Raw genomic sequence first — 24,783 nt, 5'->3', positions numbered from 1 at the left:
AAGTGTACACTGTAAACTAGAGGAAAGGGGGGGACTAGTCTGCAGGCGGGGTGAGGGGGGGGTAGTATCTACCTGGGGTGGGGTTCTTCACAGACAGATTACAGTGTACCAGGACATGGCCAGTTCATTACTCATACACAGATCTACTAATTCCTCCATTAGTTCCTATAACCGTGATTGAATCAGTTTTCGCTAATAACTGTGAGAACAGGAATCTAACTTATGGTGATTTTTATTTTGAGCTTGAAATTCAGGCTTATTGCAAATCGTCGGTTTGCAGTGTTTTTTGGGGCATACCCTAAAAAAGGTTCTAAAAGTGACTAAAAATCGTATGTTGAAAGTATATATTAAAGATGTATTAATAACGTCGTTTTTATTATTTTAAATAATACAGTTTTATTCGTAAACAAATAGGGGGTCTGTCCTAGAGAACGATTTTTGGACCCCCCCCCCTCCTATCAATTTTGTACATGGATCTTACAGAAAGTGTCTTAACTTAACCGAACCCGTGGCCGCAGCGCTCGGCCCAGAAAGTGTCTTAGCTAACCTAACCCGTGGCCGCAGAGCTCGGCCCCCCTAGCCTGTCCTAGCCGCAGCGCTCGGCCCAGAAAATCGTTCACTAGGACAGACCCTAGAAGTGATAGAAGAGGGTTTTTTTAGTATTAGAACTTAGTATTAGTATTAGTATTGCAGTATTAGAACTTAGTTTGTTTTTATTTTTCAATATTACATATATTAATTTAACTATTTTCAGGAGAAAATGTAATGTAGAGTGCCAAACTTATAATCTGTGATACAAATATGTTTAGAGAGTGATGCTTACTGACGCAAAAAACGGCTAACAGAAGTGCTCATGAATTCAAATTATTGATCTAATTGGTCTTTACGCGGTAGAATCACATTGTACTGCATGGAGAAGACTTGTTTACATTCAGACCATGCTCCTGTGACGTCAGGCGTACTGTACCGACCATTAAGTGTACTGCAGCTGGTTGTACAGATTTACCGTGTTAATTTAACTCCAATATGAAGGAGTTTAAGGAAAAGATCCAATTATTTCTGCGATTCATTCTTAACTCATAATTGAAGTTTTTTTTAATTCTGGTATTCTAGATTAATAGTTACCACCCTAAACCCTGTTATATAAATTAGGTTTGGTTTATGTTTTAAATAAAAAATGGGGGAACAATGTTTTTGAACTCGCCTTGTGGGACTTTAGTTTGTGAGTTTTTCACCTCATTATGAACCTCCCCTTCTCCTATTTACCAATCAAAGAAATTTTGCTACAAGTGCTTAAATCCAATTTAATGATTGAAAAAAACGCTCATTCATTGGATCCAAATGTTATTTTGACGACGGAACCAGATTTAATAAAAAGCGAGACATATGTTGAACACTAAGTTACTAAGTTAAAGGTTCAATACAGTGAACGCTCCCGTTACAGCGGTGTATATTGTCCTGAAAAATCACCCCCCCCCCCCTCCCCTTTTTCTAGTGAAAGTCTTTGTTTTTCTCCTAGAAGTAAGGTATGTCCATGGCTGAACTTTGATCATATTCAGAAAACTTTTAAATTGTCGATATCATTAAAAAATTGGACCTTTGATACCAGGTGGTAGTTCTGGGGTCAGGAGGAGTGGGTAAATCAGCCTTGACTGTACAGTTTGTTAGTGGACGGTTTATGGAGAAATATGATCCAACGATAGAAGATTTCTATAGAAAGGTAGGATTACACCATTCAGTATTCATGTATGGTATAAACCAATATAAAGAAATTATAGAAATTATAAGTCTTTCTTAAACTGTACTGAGCTGGGAACTTTTTCATAATCCCGATCACTTGATCTCGATATACACTTGACAATTTCTAAATTTGAGTTTTGTTATCCCTGCAGTAAACGACCACCACGGCCGGCCGGTGGGCATTGATGAGGAATTAGATTAATCCCCAGGATTAGATTAATCCTCACGATTAGATTAATCCTCAGGATTATCATTAATCCTCAGAATCAGATTAATCCTCAGGATCAGATTAATCCTCAGGGTTGCACAAAATGGAGATTAAGGCTTGATCCCAATATTATCAACACAAATTCTGACCTCTGGGAAATTTTTTATTTTTGTAGAGATTCAGAGTAAAAAGCTATTAAAATACTATTTTTACTTGCTTTTTGATCTTTCCATTAAATTTCCAAATCTAATATTTTGTCACTCCATTCTGATAAAGTTTTTTCTTGAACAAATGGGGCGGGAATTAAAAAGAAACGTAAAAAATGAGTTTGCATTGTGTACTACACAATAATGCTACAAACTCCTAAAATCAAACACCCCCCCCCCCACGATACATTTCATTTTCCTACACTCTCCACATTAATTTTTAACCTCCCTCTTTTTTTGTAGCTTGAGCCGTACCATCAATGTCTGAGTTGAAGTTAATTAAATCAATAAGCATGGTTTCCAAATTTTGTTGGATCCCACTGTGTGAATTCTTTAATTTATTCTCTAACAATATTAATTGAACTTAAACTATTTTGAACATGAAAGAAATTTTAAATGTTTATAAAAAAAATAAGAATGAAATTGTAGGTTTTTTAGCTAAAAAAAGTTCTTTATTTTTTTGTGACCGAAATGTTTTTATTTTAGAACATAATTAAAACATTTTAAATTCTGTAATTACCTCCCTCTAATACCCTAGATGCGTGGCGCTAAATTACAATCTGATTTATTTTTGAACAGGTTTTTATCATTATTTAACAACTAAGACCTAACTCCGCCATAGCTCCTCCCACCCCCTAAACATTCTTAGCCCCCCCCTCATCCTGGCTCACTCTCATATCTTTATTTAGTAAACTGTCAAAATATTATTTTTTTCTCTGTAAACATTAAACAATGTTGAAATTGATACAAATATGATTCAACGTTGTTAAACGTAATAGTTCGTTAATAGGGTTCTGCTCCCCCCCCCCCTCCTCCTCCGTTACTTAACCCTATCATATTTTTTATTGAGACTTCTAGATTATGATAAAAAGTTTTTCCGAAAACCCAGAAAATTGTAGAAAAGAACGACATTTAAGCAATTTCTCGTATATTTGATGATATTTTTATCGCAAATATTTAACAAATTAATTTATTATTTGAAATGCGTCTGTAAACAGAGATTTCAATTCCTTATGATTCCTTATACTTACAAAATTGTTGTGTTTTGTGCATAGAGCCCAAAACTAAAGACAGATTATCTTAATGAAACCCAGTTTGGAAACCCGGTTTAAAGAATGGGGACAGGCAGGTTTGCAGACATCAACATTTTTGTTAAGAAACATTTAGAAACTGGGAAGCTTCGTTCAACGATACTCTCTTAAATTTCCGGCTCACTGGACTTAACTGGAGTGTAACAGTCGTCTTCTTGTTCCATAGTTTTATGAGTCACACTGTGGGTACTAAATATTTGAGGGGGGGGGGGCATAAGTTCATCCTGTCTTATTATCCTGGGAGGGAAATTTCTCGTGTTGAACTAGTCCAACTGAAAAAATCGTGAGAAATATTAAATGTTTGATTATTTTATTGAGTGGCTTATTCCACTCATTCAGCTTATCTCATTTCCCCTCACTCATTTTATTCTCATTCATTCCGCTCATCCCACTCAGTTCAATGCCATTTATTCCGCTCATTCCACTCATCTCACTGCCCCTCACTCAGTATATTATCACTCATTCCGCTCATTCTCCTCATTTAGCTCAACTCATTTCCACTCACTCAGTTCATTCTCATTCATTCCTCTCATTCCACTCATTCTCATTCATTCCGTTCATTCCACTCATTCAGCTCATCTTATTTCCCTTTACTCAGTTTATTCGCATTCATTTAGATTCATTTTCACTCATACAGCTCGTTTTCATTCATTCCCCTCTTTCTCATTCATTAAGAATCATTATTTCCACTCATACATTCTCATATTCATTTTACACATTCTTACTCTATCCGCTAATTCTTGTTCATTTGGGCTCATTTCCACTCATTCAGCTTATTCTTATTTATTCTGCCAATTCTGATTTATTCCGTCAATTCTTATTTATTTGGGCTCATTTCATTCTCAAAAATTCCACTAATTCTCATTTATTCCTCTCATTCATTCCTCTCATTCTCATTCATTCCTCTCATTCTCTTTCATTCCTCTCATTCTCATTAATTCCTCTCATTCTATTCCTCTCATTCTCATTAATTACTCTCATTCTCATTAATTCCACTCATCAACTAGGGCTTATTCTAACTACGCAACCTATTTTTTGTTTACCGCGCATTTTGCTAATTCCTGATTTTCCCCAGTCATTCAGGAGAGTAAACTGATCAGATATTGTTAAGATTAAAAACCTGTTCTTGAAATAGAACAATATTTTCACAAGCTTGATAAACCAAACCAGAGCAATATATATTTGAATGTTCCGACCCCCCCCCCCCACTCTATATACTAAGTCCTACTGAAATATGAACTTTAACTTGGATGATTTAATAAATCAACATGATCAAGGAATTGAGTCTTTGCCACAAACTTGATTTTTCGAATTCCTATATCTTTGCAAGTTAATATTTGCTATGTGTTATATTTCCAACTTTGACTCTTTGATCTAACAGACTTCATTGTTAGAAATATCTAATATTTGACATTGCGTTGCAAAGATTTAGAGATTATACAATCAGAGTTTGTGGCAAAGACTCATTTGATAAACAAAATTATCTTAAAGATATTGTCATTAAAGGGGTATGATCAAAATGTAACAAGTCTGCATAATACGAACAAAAGTTATAAATAATAATAATAAAAATAACCTTATTAATGCCCCCCCCCCTCCCTACTCCTTATTTTCTCAACCTTTACTGTCTTGACTGATGGTTGCTTAACTCAGATATTTTCTTAAATTTGACCAATATTTCACGCTCGGCTAGCTAACTAGATTTTATACCTCAAATTGTAGAAATCACGATTCCGTATTTTCAAAATTTATTCAAAGCTTTTACAAGGATATGATCTAATTTTTATATCAATTTTTTTGGACACTCAAGAAATTCCTGGCAACAAGGTTTTTTTTTATTCATTTTTGGAATTCTTTGTGAAATCATTAAAGACGTTAAAAAAGTCGTCAGAGGTCAAAACTAATGTGCGAGACGACAGAGTTAATCTATAAAATTTATAACATAAAACAACTTTTAAATTTAAGATTAAGTACTTTCCCTCAATTATATTTTTCTCTGCATGGGTTCAGACCACGGGATATCCAATAAAAAAATGTTACGGATAACTGCCTAGTGCTTAATCATGGGATTAACTGCACAACAGTTTTGACCTCAGAGCTGGGAACCTTTGTGTTGGAATCCCATTACTCCGATCAACTGATCTCGATATCCATAGAAGCCATTGTTGAATTTTAAGAAAATCCTCTTAATCTCTTGATTTTCGTTATCTGCAATTTTTCTGTTCTCTCATTGGTTAAGAGCAACATTCCTGGCTTCTGATTGGTGGTTCGTTTTCCCCAGAAGACACTCTTAACGTGATAGCAAAAAAGATTGAGATAAAGCATTGATATCCACGATACAAGAGCTCCCACCTTAATGCTGAACAATTTAGAATTTTAACCTTTAATTCCTATCGGTTAATCTAAATATCCAATGTGACACTTTTAATTTCCTTCTTAGTCCGCTCTTTTTCTTTCTTTTACTTTCGCTGCAATTTTCCGACCAATGAGAGTTCGCTCAGTAAATGACGCGCAAAATTTCAAGTTTCCCGGATTCTCTGATTGGCTAGGTTTTTGAATCTCCAATCCCCACTCGTTTGGTTGAGTTAAATACACTTTTGTTGATACAAACGTGACATCAAATTAATATTGAAATTACCTAAACTAAAAAGAAGATTATGCATTGATCTCGATATCCAAAATACAAGAGTTCCCACCTAAGTTTATATTTTTCACAAAGGAACAAAATAATACAAGTTCTTGTGTGAGTAAATGATTACCTTGCTGTAAAATGGACTAGATCGCTTTGTTGTACGGAAATAGATTCTGGGAAATATTAATTAGGATTCAACCAAAACGTGAGTTTGCGTAGAGATAGAATTGCATAATTTAGAACATCCGTGTTATTCAAGCTACCAGTTCACTTCTTTTCAAGTGCATTTTCCGTGCAGTTGGGATTTTTATATTTTGATGTTATCTTACCATGACCATATCCTAAACGAATTTGTAATTCATCTATTATATGGATGCCTCGATTNGCTTGCATTTTTTGCACTTTACTGGGACCACTTCACTATTTGCCTAAAAATATTGCAAGCCAATATTTATTATTTTATGTTCATAATCATAAAGATAAGTTTTTCTGTTATCTTTTTACTTTTGTTATTCGTAGGCCATGTTCTATAAATTATTTTTCGCGATATAACAAATAGATTTTTTTTTCTATCTTGCCGCCATTTTGAAATTTTTTATCTTGCAGGAGATCGAGGTGGATAACTGTCCCTGTGTCCTGGAGATCCTTGATACTGCTGGGACCGAGCAGTTCGCCAGTATGCGGGACCTTTATATCAAGAACGGCCAGGGGTTTGTCGTCGTCTACTCACTCACAAATCATCAAACCTTCCAGGACATTAAAACTATGCGTGATCAGATAGTTCGAGTGAAAGGATCCGACCGTGTTCCTATCCTTCTGGTCGGTAATAAGGTCGACCTAGAGAGCCAGCGCGAGGTCCCAACCGTCGAGGGAATGGCGCTCGCTCAAATCTGGGGATGTCCGTTCGTCGAGGCGTCTGCGAAGAACCGAATGAACGTGAACGAAGTGTTCGCCGAAACAGTTCGAGAGATGAATATGAGACCGGACAGTAAAGATCGTGAAATCATCTGTACTTGTTGTGTTATATCGTAGAAGATCTCACGGACCGTCAACGGTCATAAAAAAACTATTCATTATAAAGAAATTGTATTTTTGATAAATGTAACCTTACATAACTCCATGGATAGATTGGAATGTTCCTATTATAAAGTCATGTTAAGGCAAATTTTGTGTTAGCAATTTTGCGTTTCAGAAATTGTGAAAAAATTTATCTTAAAAAATGTTTTTGTATTAAAGATGATTGAGATGATTTAGTCTAGAAATGGGCGCTTTTTTGTCAAATATTTTCCATCTACTTATCTTTCCTTTTAATTGATAAATTCGTCTCTTCTTGATATTTTTTAAAAATATTCTTAAAACCTTCAAGTCTTGCCTCGGATAAAAAAAATATTTCCCCCTACCGCCACCAACACCACTTACTCAAAAGGAACTGTACAGTGCTCTTAAAAATACTAAGCACAAAGCAACCCATAAATATTTTTGTGTGCAAAGAAATTATAAAAGAAGTTGTTTCCAAATCATGCGGATTTCAATTCTCATAAGCTCAAATTTGCCAATTTTAAAAAATGCGGGAAATTGAATTCCAGTCGTATTAAATTAAAGCAATATTTTAAACCGCACGAAAAAGTCTTGTTATACTTAAGGAACTACGTAATATTTTGATTTACAAGATATCAAATTTTCAAACTATTCATGTTTTTTTAAATGATTTGATTAAACAAATGAGCTCTTGATTATTAAATGCAATTATTTAGTTTCTAACGAGAATCGTAAAGATTTAAAAAATGTGTTGATTTAGTTACTGGTGTACTTATTTAAACATCACCTAGAGATTCAAGTATTGAACGGTTATTATTTCTTCCAGTCAAGTCTTCTATGCAATCCCTAATATTATTTAAGGGTGTGTAAGCCTTATTTTAAGTGACTACTCCATACTAAATTGGCAATGCTCGATTCACAACAAATATTTAAATATTTTATGTGAAAGATATTGTCGCCTTCTTAATTTGAAATGTTTTCTAATAAGTGCCTGCTAGTCTGCAGTGTAGAAATGCGCAAGTCACTTTTGTAGAGAACCCACCATTAAAATAAATCAAGATTTATTTATTTTAAAATTATAAACATTGATATCTAACTAATAATTAATCAGAAAAAGCTTTGAAGGGTACAGCTGTGAATCAGGCAATGCCATCTTTGCATGGAGGGTCATTTGAAATTACGCTTACTTTTTCTTGTACTGAGTTTAAACTTTAAATTCAATACTTGTTGTGTATACTCCTCTGTAAGTATGTAAATAAACGTATATATATGGGGGCCTAACAGTGATATAAGGCGTAAATTTCTTTTTTTAGGGTCATTTTATTTTATCAGGGCTTTAAACAAAGTTAAATATTATCAAACACCAAACCCGATATTTAAAAGTTTTATTTCTTCAAAATTGCGGTTCTTAATTAATGGAAATGCAATAGGGTAACATTTATTTGGATCTTTTTAATGTCGAAAATTATTTTGTCATGGATGGGGGGAGGGGTAAACTTTAAAATTTTATGTCCCTAAATCCAATGTTACTTCCTATGTGACCTTAAACTGTAATTTTTATATGGTATGAATAAGAATATATATTCTTCAGATTAAACATGTATTTTTAAGTTTTTAACATCAATAGCAGATCAGATGTCAGGATGAATGTCAACAATGGCGGGTTTCTTAGATCATATCGATTCACTTCTATTAATATATGAAAGCGTGAAGAAAATATTCCATTAAGGTTGTAAACAGATAATATAAGCAATACTTAATAGTTATAATGTTCTAAAAGACATGTAAAGAACTAAAGCATTAATCCAATGCAATAAGTTTTTTTTACAGAGGCATACCCTTAAAGAAAGAAATCTTCAGATATATAGAACAAAAAAATGTATTCGGCCTCTTTTTCTTACAGTAAATAGTGGTTGTTTGTATCTGTAAACTTGTAAACAGACCGAATCATCTAAAATAGCATTTCACGACTATTTTTAAAGCAAAACTCCAAATTTAATCTTGGGGTTGTACTAATATATTAGAGCTAGTTTGTCTTTAAAGTCTTATTCTTGGGTTACCCTGTACTAACAAGTCAATTATACCTGTTATGTCGAAAAAAGGTTCAAAGAAAATATTATTGTTGTACATTAAGGTATAAAAAGAAATCGGAGAAAGTTGGAGCTCTTGGAATGAATATGAATGAATGATAAAATTATATGTAAGTTGTTTTGAACTCCACGAATACGAGTGAATGATGAATGATATGCAAGTTTTGTTTAAAACTCTTAAGATAAATAAGCGTGAATGATGACTATATTAAAGTTGTTAGTAGCTTCTTGAGAGAAAATGAATGTTTGTGAATTATAAAATTATATGCAAGTTGTTTAGACTTGGAGCTCTCAAAATAATGTTAGAGTGAATGAATTGATTTAAAGATGAATAGTTTTAAAGAAGTCGAGAATACTAATTTTCTTGGCACAAATAGAGCCATGAGTTGAATCTTGGTTTAAAGGGATTGTTTATGAGTTGAATCTTGGTTTAAAGGGATTTTTCATGAGTTGAATCTTGGTTTAAAGGGATTGTTCATGAGTTGAATCTTGGTCTGAAGGGATTGTTCATGAGTTAATCTTAGTCTGAGGGATTGTTCATGATGAATCTTGGTCTAAACAGATTGTTCATGAGTTGAGTCTTGGTTTAAAGGGATTGTTCATGAGTTGAATCTTGGTTTAAAGGGATTGTTCATGAGTTAAATCTTGGTTTAAAGGGATTGTGCATGAGTTTAAACTTGGTCTAAAGAGATTGTTCATGAGTTTAAACTGGGTCTAAATGGGATTGTTCATGAGTTGAATCTTGGTTTAAAGGGATTGTTCATGAGTTGAATCTTGGTTGATTGTTCATGAGTTGAAACTTGGTCTAAAGTGATTGTCAATGAGTTTAATCTTGGTCTAAAGAGATTGTTCATGAGTTGAAACTTGGTCGAAAGTGATTGTCAATGAGTTTAATCTTGGTCTAAAGAGATTTTTCATTAGTTGAATCTTGGTCTAATGAGATTGTTCATGAGTTGAAACTTGGTCTAAAGTGATTGTCAATGAGTTGAATCTTGGTCTAAAGAGATTGTTCACGAGTTGAATCTTGGTCTAAAGAGATTGTGCATGAGTTTAAACTTGGTCTAAAGTGATTGTCAATGAGTTTAATCTTGGTTTAAAGAGATTGTTCATGAGTTGAATCTTGGTCTAAAGAGATTGTTCATGAGTTGAAACCTGGTCTAAAGTGATTGTCAACGAGTTAAATCTTGGTCTAAAGGGATTGTTCATGAGTTAATCTTAGTCTGAGGGATTGTTCATGATGAATCTTGGTCTAAATTGATTGTTCATGAGTTGAGTCTTGGTCTAAAGGGATTGTTCATGAGTTGAATCTTGGTCTAAAGTGATTGTTCATGAGTTGAGTCTTGGTCTAAAGGGATTGTTCAAGAGCCAAATCTTGGTCTGAAGGATTGTTCATTAGTTGAATCTTGGTCTAAAAAGATTGTTCATGAGTTAAATCTTGGTCTATTTTTATAAAGTCTCCCAATAAACTTGAAATATGTATTGTTTTAACGTCTCCAGTTTCAAATCTATCTGAAGAATCTGATCTGTTACAATTAGTTTTTATTTTGGCGCGAAACCGGTATTTTCAACCTGCAACTTATTTTCATTATTCATCATCCGCTGCAGGCCCTATACGAGCCCTACAGACATTAATCTGCAGAGTGTTCAAATGATAACGGCATAGGGTGTATCAAAAATGTTTACTTTTATCGTAAATTTTTAAATCTTATTAATTAGATAATTAATAATTAGATACAGTGAATCATAGATATATGAATACATAGACCGTAATAAGTTTTTTTTGATAATTCTACAGAAACTTCTTTTATTTTTATTTCAAGGTAAATTAATATCCATGAAATATGAATATCCTAATTTTTTGGAGAAAATCCGGGAACCAATCAAAACTATGACAGCAAACGTTGCTATAATGAACAGCCAATTTAACTTTATAGCACGTTTATTATGAAATTGACGATGAAATGAGTAAGAATTATAAAGGTTTATAGTTTCATAAAAGAATTTTTAGTCTCCATATAATTAATTCTTATGTTTCTTTGGCTACTCTATATATATATAGCTGCAAGGTATCTACAAGAACGATTTCGAATTCATCGCATAATTCCCATGTTTATTTGGACATCCTGTACAGAGAACGAATAGCCAATCAAAGATTATGGCCCGGAACAGTCCTGATAAAAATACTATAGAAATCTGTGATAAAGTCAATTACCTGCAGGATTATTTACATACAGGGTGATCCTCATCCTACAGGATGTCCCAATTAACATGGAAATTGAGAAACGACTAGAAAGTCGTCTTTGATCCTTGCTATTTAATGCATGGCTAAGGAAGTATCAAAACAATCGGCTGTATGTCTTTTCATAAATTTGTCTGTTTACCTTTCTTGTGTCTTAAATATTGACGAAGATATTAGATACAGTGATAACCAGAAAACTCTGAAATAGGAAGACGACTTTTGTTTGGACCGTGCATATGCAAAAGAGATCTTAATATTTTTGAAGCAACCTCTATTGCATTCTTGGTTAGGCTAGACAAGGTTTTCAGATGTATACCTGCCAGCCAGGGGTATAAGTTCTTCCCAAGTACAGTAGAATACAGGGTGTCCTACGACACATGACAGTTAGTACATAGTTTAAAATTTCTTCTTCCATAATTTTTAGGCTGTTTAATGCCAAAGAGAATAAGAAAAGATATTATATAGCACTCATGTTATTGTAAAACTTATTACAAAGTAAAATATATTTGAGTAAAAGATTTTACTAACAAAATAAACTGCAAAAAGTCCATGATATATCCAATGCAGCATATTGAAGAAGCCATTCAAAACTATTCACCAATTGTCATGTTTCGTGGGACACCCTGTATATCCATGGTACAAGAAGAATTATGTTTATGTAGAGATTTTTTTCCTACACATATAGTATTCCTTTTTAAGTAAAGATTTATTTTAGTTGCTCTAGGCCTCAGTCCTGGCAGAACTCGCTTTGTAGTGACCTGTATAATCTGAACTATTAGGTCTAAGAGTTGATAAATTATTGATTATGATTTAAACAAATAACTATTGAGTCTATTGATGTTAACAACAAATAGTTATTTAGTATTTACTGTCTTAATCAATAATTTATCAACTCTTAGACCTAACAGTTCAGATAGCAATACTTATGTGTATTATAGGTTGTTTCAATGCAAAAAGTTTTATCAGAAACTTATTAAATCGCTAATCAAGTGAAATGGGTCTGTTTTCACTGTGCACTTGCTGTGTCCTATTCGTCCTATGCTCATTGGTCTATTTAAAGTCACAACTAGAGTCTGAAAGTCGTCTTCCTATTACAGAGATTTCTGGTTATAAAATATGTATTATAAAATATTGATTTATTTAAGAAATTTAAATTTGTACAAATTTTGCAATATCTCCGTCAATTTTGAAGATGCAACAATGGTAGACCATATTTTGTAAATCTCAAGACCAGGCGTTTTTGATACAAGATGTTTAAACTGGAATACTGCAATAATTGTGTTCATGAAAAAATGTCATATCGAAGACGATATAAAAGTCGTCCCTTAATTCTCATGTTTATTGGGACACCTGTATTAGATCGTCTATAGCTCTAAATTGAGATTTAAGGGACAAATCAGAAAATTTGAAAAAAATGAATCATCAAAAATTTCTTGAAGAAAATGCTAGTTTTTTTTAATATTATGTGTTAAAGCTTGGAGATAATCCAATATAATATGGAACGCTCTGTAGTAGTGCCTAGATATTAACGGTTAAGAAATCGTCTTCATAGCAATAGAGACATTTATACAATCTTGTCAATAAAATTGAAGTGTACATGATTCTTACATACCGAAATTTTTACTTGCAAAGAAACTGAACACTCCCCACAAACTCTTAGTTTTTACTTCCTTAATCTTTTCAACCTGATGGGTTAGAATTATAATTCTTTTGATACAGGGATATATGCAAATGATGAGACTTCAGAGACGACTGTTTGGAATTGATAGGTCTGTTATCTTATATTTATGATTCCTTGCAACTTTAAAATAGTTTCTTTCTTTGCCAAATCATAAAATAAGCAACTTGGAAAGTATCAAATTATAAGAATTTCAGGTCGTCTTTACAATCTCATCCTTTTGGTGTGTACTGACTGAAGAAATAGTGGGTTTTAGCTTTGAGTGAACCCTGAATTTTAAACTCTGACTATAAGATCTAACAGAATTTATAATTGAAAACATGAAAGGTTGAAAAAGTAAAGTAAATGTATGTCGATTGTTCAATTCCTTAGCATGCAATTTTTCCAAATCACGCTTTGTATATTCTATTGTATTCTAATTCTTAAAAATCTTTCGTTTTAAAAATTTGGGAGAATTGTTTTGTTTATTTGATTGATGTAGAATTATATATATAGATATTGAATATGTACACATAACACAATATTTAAGTTTAAAATCACATTTAAGAGAGAGAAACATTTTTTTCAGGATATACAATAATTTTCACCTCCTTATCAACTGGCGGGATGTTAACAAAATAGTCCCTTGGGATGATAATGTCACCATAACACCCCTCCTCGTATTTTTTTAAACAGTAATGATTTTAAAAGTGAAATAAATGGCTCAAGAGTGATGAGACATGTAATTTAGTCTGCACAACATCCAGACTTGAGAAGAAATAAATGGATGTTCAGTAGGCCAAATTGGTTAAATTCTCCTTACTATAAACTATAGATATTTTCTAAACAGCAAACAAATCTATTGAAAGACAGCAATCTTTATGTAAAGAAGGGGGGATTTAAAATGTGAAAGGGGTAGACTGTAGACTGTAGACTGTTGACTGTAGACTGTAGACTGTAGACTGTAGACTGTAGACTGTAGACTGTAGACTGTAGACTGTAGACTGTAGACTGTTGACTGTAGACTGTGGATCTTTGGCAAAAACGAATATAAAAAAGCACACAATTATATCATAATAATAATAATCATCACAAACATATGTTGATATATATATTAACATAAATAGATAATATTTTTATCTTATTTTCGAAACAAATATGTCTAATTTAACCTACACCAGCTTTTTTGAGCATTTTTCAAATAAGTTTTTACACTAAAAAGTAGTATTTTACTTTTTTTAACTTGCTGAGAATATATAATTTTATTTTTTAAAATGAAGAAAAAACAGCATAAACTTTTAGACAGCGTCCATACAAGGAAGAGCTTTTGGACACTTAAATTCATAACTATAATATACATTGTAAGACGTCTTAGAGTGATTTTAACGATCTTAATTTTTTAAAATTTAAATTCTAACTTAGTGTCTCATTGTTTTTCTGTTACTTTCTTTGAACTTTTCAAAGAAAAACTTCATATTCATTGAAGTTTAACATTTTCTTTTTTCTTTTTAATATCGAAGGAAAACTGATCATATTTCATATTTTTACAATATTTTACATCAGAGTTAGAAGAAAAAGGGGTTATATATTATATAATATATATGTAAATAAACATATCAGAGTGTTTCAGTATCGAATGACTAGAATGTTAAAAGTTAAGTTATGAAGTTAATGTTATATAAAAACCTAAAATTTGCGCGCGGATCGCAATTACACAACTTCCAAAAATCGGAATCAAGAAAACATTGTTTAATTCGGCACCGAAATTTTGAGCTTTTTGTAAATAAGGGATTTTAAATAAAACTAAACATAAAATTAATTTCGCAAAATATGACAAATCTGATGAGACTGTCAAGTTTAATTTGTGTAATGATGTCTTAAATATCGTCGTTGATCTCCGCCATTTTTTTCTCGTCTTTGTTTTGTCGCTGTTCACAAGGCCGCGCTCGTAGTTCGAAAAAAAAATCAAAGATGTCTCCTCAATTGTTTCTTGTAAAAGGGTTTTTAAAGACACCTTTCTGCATTGTTATTGGACCGCTTTGAATACAGAGTCATCAATAAGTCTATGTTAATTCATTAATTATTTATATAATTTTAATAATTAACCATTTCTAATTTAAATGTCCATCTTATTGTAAAATTGCATAAAATAAAAGTGATAAAAAGTGTTAAATAAGTAAAACTCAATTCTGAAAAGCTATTCAATGCTGTAATTATAAAGTTTTAAGGTTTAAAGTTTTCTCGAGATGATTATATACTTACACTTTGAATATTAAGTTTACTAACTTTAGGAAGAAGTATTTTAATAAATAAAAACAAACTTGTAAATTATAAATTATCATAATTCTTCAAGAAGAATATTATTTTAGCATCTAAAAAGATGATTATGTAATTATTAAAATTGCCAAATCGAAATGGTTTTTACGAACATTTTTTTCGAAATTTTCTTTTTCTCGAAAACTTTTAAATTTAAATATATTTTTTAAAATATTTTTTTCAAATCTAAGAAGTTCAGGGTTAACATTTAATGAAGATGATTATAATTATTTAATTATTAAAAATGTCCAAATCGAAATATTTTCTATGAAATAAAAATTTTTCAAAATTTTCTAGTCTGTCATAAATTTTTCAAATTTAAATATTATTTTAAAATCTTATAAGTGCAGGGATAACATTTAGGGAGGATGATTATGATTATAAAATTCTTAAATATGGCCAAATCAAAATATTAAAAAAAGCATTTTCACCAAAAACTTTGCATATGAGGATTTTTAAAAAAATCAATGTTTTTTTCCACTCTACTTGTTGGTTTGTAGTCCAACTAGGATGACAAGTTTGCATCTTATTCTGGATGAAATGAGTGAATGAGAAATGAGAGTGCAGAGTGCAGGATGAGACGAATGAAGAGGAGCACAAAATCACTTCTTTTTATCTCCTAAATATGAAAAAGATATGAATTTGAATGATAACTGAATTAATTTTTGTGAAAGAATTTTAATTAAATAAATGATATTTTACGAAAAATCTGATTTTCGATAATGACAGATTTGTCAATTATGCTTTCAGAAACTCAGAGGGCAATATCGTTTTGACAGGTTTAAAAGAAAAGGGATTCTTTCTGTGATCATTAATGGCATCATTAATCATCTATATTTATCTTGATTTGTAATGTTAGTATTGAGAATTGGTTAATTTTCTGAAATCTTTTAAAACCTAAAAAAAGCCCAAATTAGTAAATTAATCTTATTTATTCACTTTGAAGTAAGCCTTCTTGGCCCATTGCATTAAAAAAGTGCATTAAAAAATTGAAAAACGTACATAGAAAAATATGACTACAAAGAAGATAACAAATACCTCAGAAGAAGCGTTATCTTCAGAGTAGATCAATATCATGCAAGCAAAGTTTTGGAAGATATTGACAACAAATATTTTTAAAGAACTTTCACATAGATCCAGACTGCAATGAAAAGCATCTATTTTGAAGACATGGTCATCATGCCTAGCTTTTAATTTTACCTCAGTTGCTCATTTACTTTAAAGCATTTGTTTTCAGCATTAGCTTTACTAGCACAGAAATTTACGGTTAACTGTGAAAAAAAATGATCACTCTTAATATTTTCATTTATAAAACAGTTCAAATTTAAACACATGCAAGAGTTCTGCGCCAAAAGTAATCGGCACTGGTATAGCAACGACGACATTTAATCTGTTCTGCTAAAATATACATCATCACAATATTGTTCTACTTTAAAAATTCAAGAAGTATTTAAATAAAAAAGGAATCATATTTGCAAAAATGCATAAAAACATATCCCGATGACACATTGTATATCACGATATAGATACAACACAAATATTTAATCTCTTCCTAAATACATTTATATTTTTCATCAAAAAATATAAAAGGTCACAATACAACTTTGGTTTTTTCCTTTTCGTTTAATTCAAAAAACAACCAACAAGATAGATCAAAATGTAGAAACATAATTTTTGATTTCATTGCGATCCAAAGTATTTATTCTGCCAGACTAACTTGAGCCAAAGTGCGGTTAATAAATTGAAAATCTTTAAATCACAGTGAATATTTCTTCATCGTCTCTATTTGAAGAAATATTAAAGGGACTGTTCTTGTAATTTTAAGTGACGAGCATGTCCGATTCAATACAGTCCCCTTTAAATCTATATCTGATCATTTTCTTAAAAGATACTGTCGTTTTTTTAGTCTTGAAAAGAATTCAATTATTACCATGCATTGCTAAAGAGAAGCAACATTTTAAAATAATCAATTTTCAAAGAAAGGATAATTGATATCTCATACATTCTTGATCAGATAAAGGTACTGTTGTGAATCGGAGTGGAGAGCTACTTGAAATTACGACCACAATCCCTTTAAAATGATCTGAATGAGTCTGTATTATATTTATTTCCCAGTTTACCGTCGGGTTGAGGTTTCACGTTATCTATAAAACTAAAGATGAGAGTGCTGTATTCTATATCTATGAGACTACAGCTTGTCTTAGCGTTGTACTTTATAATAATAATAATAATAATAATAATAATCATAATAATAGTATTAATAATTTTTACCTTTTTTGAGACACCTATAGCTATTTATTCCTCTGACGCAGTACATAATGATTGTAAGGAATGTAAAAGGAGGGGGAAGAAGAGAATCCTGATCGAAAAATTGTATTACGTTGTACAACCGGGCATACCTAGAATATAAACACTGTACAATTGTATTTCATTACGTTGTTCACAACATAGAAACCTTGAATATGTATATTGTACAAAACATAAAATCCAATACATAAATTGTATTACGTTGTAAAACGGAGCATTTATAAAATCTACAGAACATACATTGTATGGACTAAAATTGTATTTTTTTGTACTGTACAGAACAGAAAATTGTGTTTTGTTTCACGACCGAGAATATCTAGTGTTTGAAACTGATCTAATAAAACGTGATTTTTAACTTTTTTTCATTTATGTCAAAATCTGAGAACACCTTTAAAAAATGCCTTAAAAACATTATTTTTAAAAATAAATTTTAATTTTTAAAATTATAATTCAGAACTTTTTGAAAATGGTGGAAAAAAACATTTTGCGATGAACTTTATATTTTTCCTCTACGAAAACATTATCGTTGTTTTGACCCTATATATATATATATATATATATATAAACGCAAGGTTGTAATGCAAGGAAAGATATTTCAGAGGTGTACGCATCTTTTGTACTGCAGTGTACTGTCTCTGGGCGGTAATGTAAACACAAGACGGATATCTAAGCCTGACATGGGATCCATATATTTCCCATAAATAATCAATGAAATATTCTGGTCATAGGAAACTATTGTGTGAATTTTCAAAATTATCAAGATTTAATGCTTTTAACTTCCTCGCATACTAGACGAACACTGATGCATCTATCTTGTTTACAAATTCCGCCCAGAAAGAGCTGGTTTCAAAATTACGCAGAGTATAGGCAACTGCAATTAACTTTCCTAGCATTACAACCTTGTAAAGAAGTAAATTGTGCAGTATACTAAATTACAATTCGTTAAGTATTACGAAGTTTAATAAACGGAATATATATGAACATAAAACGTGAATATAAATTTTACTAGGGTCTTTAACCGAGCAATTCAAATTAAATTATTTTATATTTTAATGTTAAACTTGTAAAATACTAAAATGTTAAAATGTGAACTCACTTCCACTGTTTGTCTAGATTATCGTATATTTTCTTGTACGTTAGTGTCATCATAACAATCAGTATTCTCAAGAGTACAACACTCACTATTAAACAAACCATATTATATACATTGTACATGCAGTACACTACGTACTACAGATTGCATTGTTTTTAAAAATTCAAGGTTTACTGTACTGCAGTCCGCAATGACCAATAGGTATTTTGGGCCTTTTTAAACGCAAGAATTCGCTATTTCTATTATATTTCTAAATTATATGATGCTCTAAATCAAAACAATTGGTTTAATTATTTTAGCATAATATTATCTACAGTGAGAACCAGAAAACTATGAAATAGGGAGACAACATTAAAACAATGTTTAAATTGTACTTGATGTTGTTACAAAGTTAACTGTTTTACTAGAGCCGGTGAACTGGTCTGTACTCTGTGCACATCGCACAATTTCAGAGTTACATGTTCATTGGACTTAGGGATGTTAACGTTTTCATTTTTCAGAAAAACGATCGTTTCGTTATGATAACGACGACGAAAAATCGAAAACGAAACGATCGTTTTTAAAAACGATCGTTTTTCAAAAAGTTCGTTTTTTTTAAATGGTCGTTTTTAAAACGATCGTTTTTCAAAACGCTCGTTTTTCAAAACGATCGTTTTTATAAAATTCGTCGTTTTGTTAACGATCGTTAACGACGGACCTTCGTTAACGATCGTTAACGACGACCCTTCGTTAACGATCGTTAACGACGACCCCTTCGTGAACGATCGTTAACGAAGAGAGGAAACCGACCTGAAGTGCATCTGTACTTATCATTGAGTAGTTTTTAAGAAAATATCAAGGAGTTTTAACTCCCCCACAACTGTTAAACTTCATGCAAGACGACATTCAATAAAGTTGCATGTAATTTTTTTCCAAAAACAACCGTTTTGATAAAGTTCGTCGTTTCGTTAACGATCGTTAACGACAACCCTTCGTTAACGATCGTTAACGACGACCTTTCGTTAACGATCGTTAACGACGACCCTTCGTTAACGATCGTTAACGACGACCGTTCGTTAACGATCGTTAACATAATTGTCAATAAAAAAAAATTCAAAAACGATCGTGTTTTCAAAAACGATCGTTTTTTTAAAAACAATCCTATAAAAAACGATCTTAAATCGGTTTAATAAAAACGATCGTTTTCAAAAACGATCGCTATTCGTTTTCTAAAAGTTCAAAACAAGTGGGTCGTTTTTAAAAAGGATCGTTTTTTTCTGAAAACGAAACGATCGTTTTTGAAAACGAAACAAAAAACGATCGTTTAACGATCGTTTACAAAGACGATTGACAACACTAATTGGACTATTTAAAATCAAAACTAAAATTCGTCTTTGTTGTTCCACAATTTTCTGGTTCTCCCTGTATGCCAGGGTAAATTTGGTATCGTAATTATTATTGTTATCATCTGAGAATTTAAATCTATTTCACGCACCTCTTCCCCTATAGTAACAGTAAATTGAACCTATATGAAGCATAAAGTCTGACAGCGTAAACCTTGTTGCACCGGCTAGTCCTGTCCAAAGAGCTAGGTACAGTACAAACTGGGACCGGAAAGGTTGACCCGGCTCGGAAATTCAAATGTACTACGGCTGCCTGTGATTTGATACTATTTATGTTTTTAAAAATCAATATTTAGTTTGGTTTGGTTTATTCCTAGAAATTGGTAGATTACCCACATAGGTACAACAGCTGTTTCTAGGTGTTCTGCCCCCTGCCGCCTAGTTAGGTAACAATTGTTAATCTTCATTTACCGTTTTTTCTAAATTAAAAAAAAAACTCGCAAAGATTTAAAGATGTATTTTGCGTTTATTAAACTTTTTAATCTCTCTATTCCAAAAATATTGTAAATAGTTTTTGATTTTCTATTCTTACTCTAATTTTACCCTGAAAGATCCAACTAAATGCACATCACTAGTCAGTAGTTATGTACAGAGTTATTCAGTAAACATCGGAGCACTGCACTTTTCATCACTCAATTAATCAATACTTTATCTTATCATCATTTATCAGACTTAAAGGGACTGTTCACAAAATAAGTAAAGAGTAAAAATTAACTTTAATCAAATTATATTTTGATTTATTATCTCTTAATCCTTTCCGATGTTTTTTTTTATAAAATGTAATAACTATTGTCCTCCATAGAAAGAAAAAGTACAACTAATCCATACATAACTGCATTAAGATTCATTATTTATACCCTACTTTTTTTTGGTAACACTCAAATTGAATTTAAACAAAAACTTGAACTAGGGAACCGATGTGCTCATTCATGTATATCTGCACTCTGTACATGAACTGTTTTCATTTTTTTCAAAAATAGATTATAACTATGATTAAGTTAATGCGCTCTAGCCTCTCTACTTTTCTCCATCCCATATCAATTAAATATATAACCCGGTATATAAGATGAAACATATATTACATAATTGGATTAAGATCAATCAACAACAGTTGGTGCATACTGTATAGTTTATACTTTACTTGAGAAATAATAATATCCGAGAGAAGAGAGAGAGGGGGCTTAGAACTATTCAGCGTCAAAGTACATTTCTTGTTAATTCTTGTATTAAATAATCCATCCACTACAGTGGAGACCAACAAAACAGTATAATAGTAAGACGACGTTACCGCATTGTGTTTGATGTTGTTATTAAGCAAATAATTTTGTATTTTATCTTTTACCTGGATATAACGCATTGAGACATATCAGCCTTGCTGACCCTGCCAGGATAAAGTGCAGCAATAGAAGCGGTCATACAGCTAGTGTTGTACATGGTCTCCAGTCTACACCTATAGTACATAATAGTTAGTGTTGTACATGGTTTCCAGTCTACACCTACAGTACATAATAGTTAGTGTTGTACATAGTTTCCAGTCTACACCTACAGTACATAATAGTTAGCGTTGTACATTGTTTCCAGTCTACACCTACTGTACATAATAGTTAGTGGTGTACAAGGAGAATGGAATAGAAGGAGGGGGCGATAGGGTTTCCGCACACTTTGCTGTGACGTTTTTGGACTGCTGAAGAACTAGTTTTTGCATAACAACAATAATAAAGATTGTAAACAATAACACAAATGATAAACAAACATCTGGCATTTCTGGCGTTAGATGAAGATTCACCGTATACTAACTCATGTTTGTTTACATTAGATCGGCTGCCTTTGCTATTGTTGTTACGCAAAAACTAGTTCTTCAGCAGTCCAAAAACGTCACAGCAAAGTGTACGGAAACCCTATCGCGGATCGCCCCTTCCTTCTATTCAATTCTCCTTGGTGTTGTACATGGTTTCCTGTCTGCAACTACAGTACATAACAGTTAGTATTGTACATAGTTTCCAGTCTACACATAGAGTACATAGAAGTAAATTTCATCTTTATGAATATGCCCACAATGAATGAGACTTCTTTGGCGACCTAAAAATATAACGCTCTGAAGGTTAAATATGTTTTGATGAGGGTAAACTGAATGATTTAAAAAAGAAAAGTAACAGATGCATGGAACTTCTACAGTTTAACCCAGTACTTCGAAACATCGAAAGAATTTATAAAATGTCGTATTCCTAACTTAGTGATCGTGGAAGGCTGCTGATATTTAATTTTTTAATTAATTAATTATATGGAGCTCCTTAAATTGTTCCCCCATATTAATGACTAATTTTTATTATTACAATTACTGAGATTTAGGTATAATAGTATAAAACCAATTTAAAAATCGCCAAGACGACATCTATATATAAATTTGGCTTGTCTGTCTGTCTGTTTGTTTGTTTGTATCCAATAAACGTCAAAACGGCTGAACCGATCGGGTCCAAATTTTGTGTGGGACATCTAGGGACTCCAGGGAAGGTTTATGAATCATCAAAATTTCAAATATTTGTCTCCATCAAAATTCGATCGTCATTAAATTTTTTAAAATTTTGAAAATCCGCGAAATTTTTTGTGAAAATCCGCGAATTATTTTTGTTTTGTTTTACGATGTACACAAAGAGAACATGTTCACACTTAATTTAGGAGATGGGCGCGAAGCGCCCTCTAAGGCTAGAAAGAAGGGCGCGAAGCGCCTTGAATTTCTAGTTTTATAAATTCTTTCAATGTGTCCGAAGTACTGGGTTAACTCCTAAGTACCGGGTTAACCGTTAAACTGCAAAAAGATTGTACAAAGTCTGTACATTTGTCTCTTTAATCTCAAACTTTGAGGGGAATTTTAAATATTTAATTAAAATTAATTCTTTTATTATAATATACTATTAAAGTGCCAAGCGCTGTCCGTGTAATTGAAAAAAAAAATTTGAAAAAAAATTCCGAAATTTGTTCAGCCTAAGTTACCCCTGTGTTCTCTCAAAAAATGTCAACCCATTCGGTCCAGCCGTTTGGCCGGCTATAGGGAACATATATACGAATGTCTTGTTTTATTATACAGAAGATATAATGCATATACATGTTATTTCATTGTTTAAAAGTTAAAACGGCAGTAAAAATAAATCACGAATTTGAGTCAATTTTTCCATTCTAGGTATTTACATGTATTTCCATGTAAAGTGGTCTATATCGTCTATACAGGGTTACCCAAAAATGAAAAGACTTCAGAGACGATTAGACGGAATTTTTGTTGCAGTCTGTTTCCTCATATTTATGATTCCCTGCAACTGTAAACTTATCTCTTTCTTCGCTAAATTATAAAATAAGTTATAAAAAGACTTTATACAAAGTGGAAGTAGAAGTGATCGTCATATTAACAGAGTTTTAGGTCGTCTTTACAGTCTCATGCTTTGTGGTTAACCCTGTATGTTCAGAACTAATTTAGCAACTTGTAAAAAGTTTATCTGAGTGAGTCGGAGAAAATTATTTTATATTAAACACACAATCATCCTTTAAAGTTAAATTTTTTGGTTCAACAACATTTAAAATTTTTTCCTTCATCATTATTTGATATAAATTTAAAAAATGAAAAAAGTTGATAATTGTAAGTAAATATAGAAGTTGTCATACTTCTGACTGGAAACAAAAAGCAAGGTCAAATCAATTTGGAATTAAACTAGTACAACTGTGTGAACTCGAAACTCTCGTAGTTTTAATTATTTTACATATCAGGGAGACAAAAAATATAAAAGGATTTTTAAATTATTTTTGTTATCAATGAATTTTTAGTAAAAAGGATTTATGCTAGATTACACCAATGTTAAATTTCAATTATTCTAAAGTGCCATTTAAAAAAAATTGAGATAAGAATCTGTCTAGCTTGGTTAATTAACTTACATTATTTTTATTTAAACCCAGATATTCAATTACGATAAAAGCTTGTCACGTACAAAGTAATATTCAAACAAACAAACAAAAATGTGAAATTTAAAAAAACCTTTAAGAATTTTTATTAATTTTACATTTCTCTCATAGTTGACAAAAAAGCATAATATCATGTTTGTTTCCGCTATTTTTCATTGTCCTTTTTCAAACTAGTGTGCGTACAAACCAAGATTGAAATGTATCCCTTCATTTACACCAGCACATCCTACTCATTTTTTTATTTGCTATTTACTAATAAAAAATTCAAAAAAAATCTTACTTGTTTATAGAGTGAATGTTAATCTCTGCTGCTGAAGAGGCAACATTTTTCAAACAGTTGCTATCGTAGGGTAGATCGGCAACCCTGTCGTAGTCGGGGTTCCCACGGAACGGCTGAAACAAAAAAATTATTAAATGAAAAATTGCATGAACATTACGAAAATTAAAATTTCTGGTTTACCCTTTTTAAAAATACTTAACTTTTGTTATTTAATTTGTCAAGGATATCTAATTTTCCATAGCATTTTAAATTGAAACATTACGTCGAAATTGCACATTCTCATACTTTATTCTTCATTTTTGTTATTTACATGGCAACGATATGTGTGACATCGTTTGAGTGCAGTATAAATCTTTGTTTTGTTTAGCAATGATCTGGATAAAACGGAAAGAGAAAGTCTTCTATTTATAAGTTAAGATGTTGATAGATAGTTATTTGCAAGGTTATAATTCAAGGAAAGTTATTTCAGAGGTGTGCGCATCGTTTGTACTACAGTGTACTGTCTCTGGGCGGTAATGTAAACACAAGACGGATGTAGAAGCCTGATATGGGATCT

The 24,783-nt window shown here is 31.8% G+C and overlaps 2 protein-coding genes across 2 annotated transcripts in view; one reads left to right on the top strand and one right to left on the bottom strand.

The window, feature by feature from the left end:
• Positions 1–731: 731 nt before the first annotated feature.
• LOC111710049 (ras-related protein Rap-2c) lies at positions 732–8,512 on the top strand. Its single transcript, XM_023484065.1, has 4 exons — positions 732–1,041; positions 1,610–1,720; positions 6,484–7,777; positions 8,119–8,512. Exons 1-3 carry the CDS (start codon positions 1,027–1,029, stop codon positions 6,907–6,909), a joined length of 552 nt encoding a protein of 183 aa, XP_023339833.1. The 5' UTR covers positions 732–1,026; the 3' UTR covers positions 6,910–7,777; positions 8,119–8,512.
• An 8,962-nt stretch (positions 8,513–17,474) lies between these two features.
• The window catches only part of LOC111710037 (short transient receptor potential channel 1), a 62,464-nt gene continuing 55,155 nt past the window's right edge, over positions 17,475–24,783 (bottom strand). The window contains exons 24-28 of the mRNA XM_023484050.1: positions 24,228–24,340; positions 21,342–21,449; positions 20,313–20,377; positions 18,621–18,705; positions 17,475–17,616 (exon numbers count right to left, since the gene is read on the bottom strand). Of these exons, the coding sequence (XP_023339818.1) occupies positions 17,475–17,616; positions 18,621–18,705; positions 20,313–20,377; positions 21,342–21,449; positions 24,228–24,340 (513 nt within the window). The remainder of the gene's footprint in view (positions 17,617–18,620; positions 18,706–20,312; positions 20,378–21,341; positions 21,450–24,227; positions 24,341–24,783) is intronic.

This window comes from Eurytemora carolleeae, unplaced genomic scaffold (assembly GCF_000591075.1).
Source record: "Eurytemora carolleeae unplaced genomic scaffold, Eaff_2.0 scaffold423, whole genome shotgun sequence".
Classification (NCBI taxonomy): domain Eukaryota; kingdom Metazoa; phylum Arthropoda; class Copepoda; order Calanoida; family Temoridae; genus Eurytemora; species Eurytemora carolleeae.
This window is presented reverse-complemented; position numbering and strand designations above follow the sequence as displayed.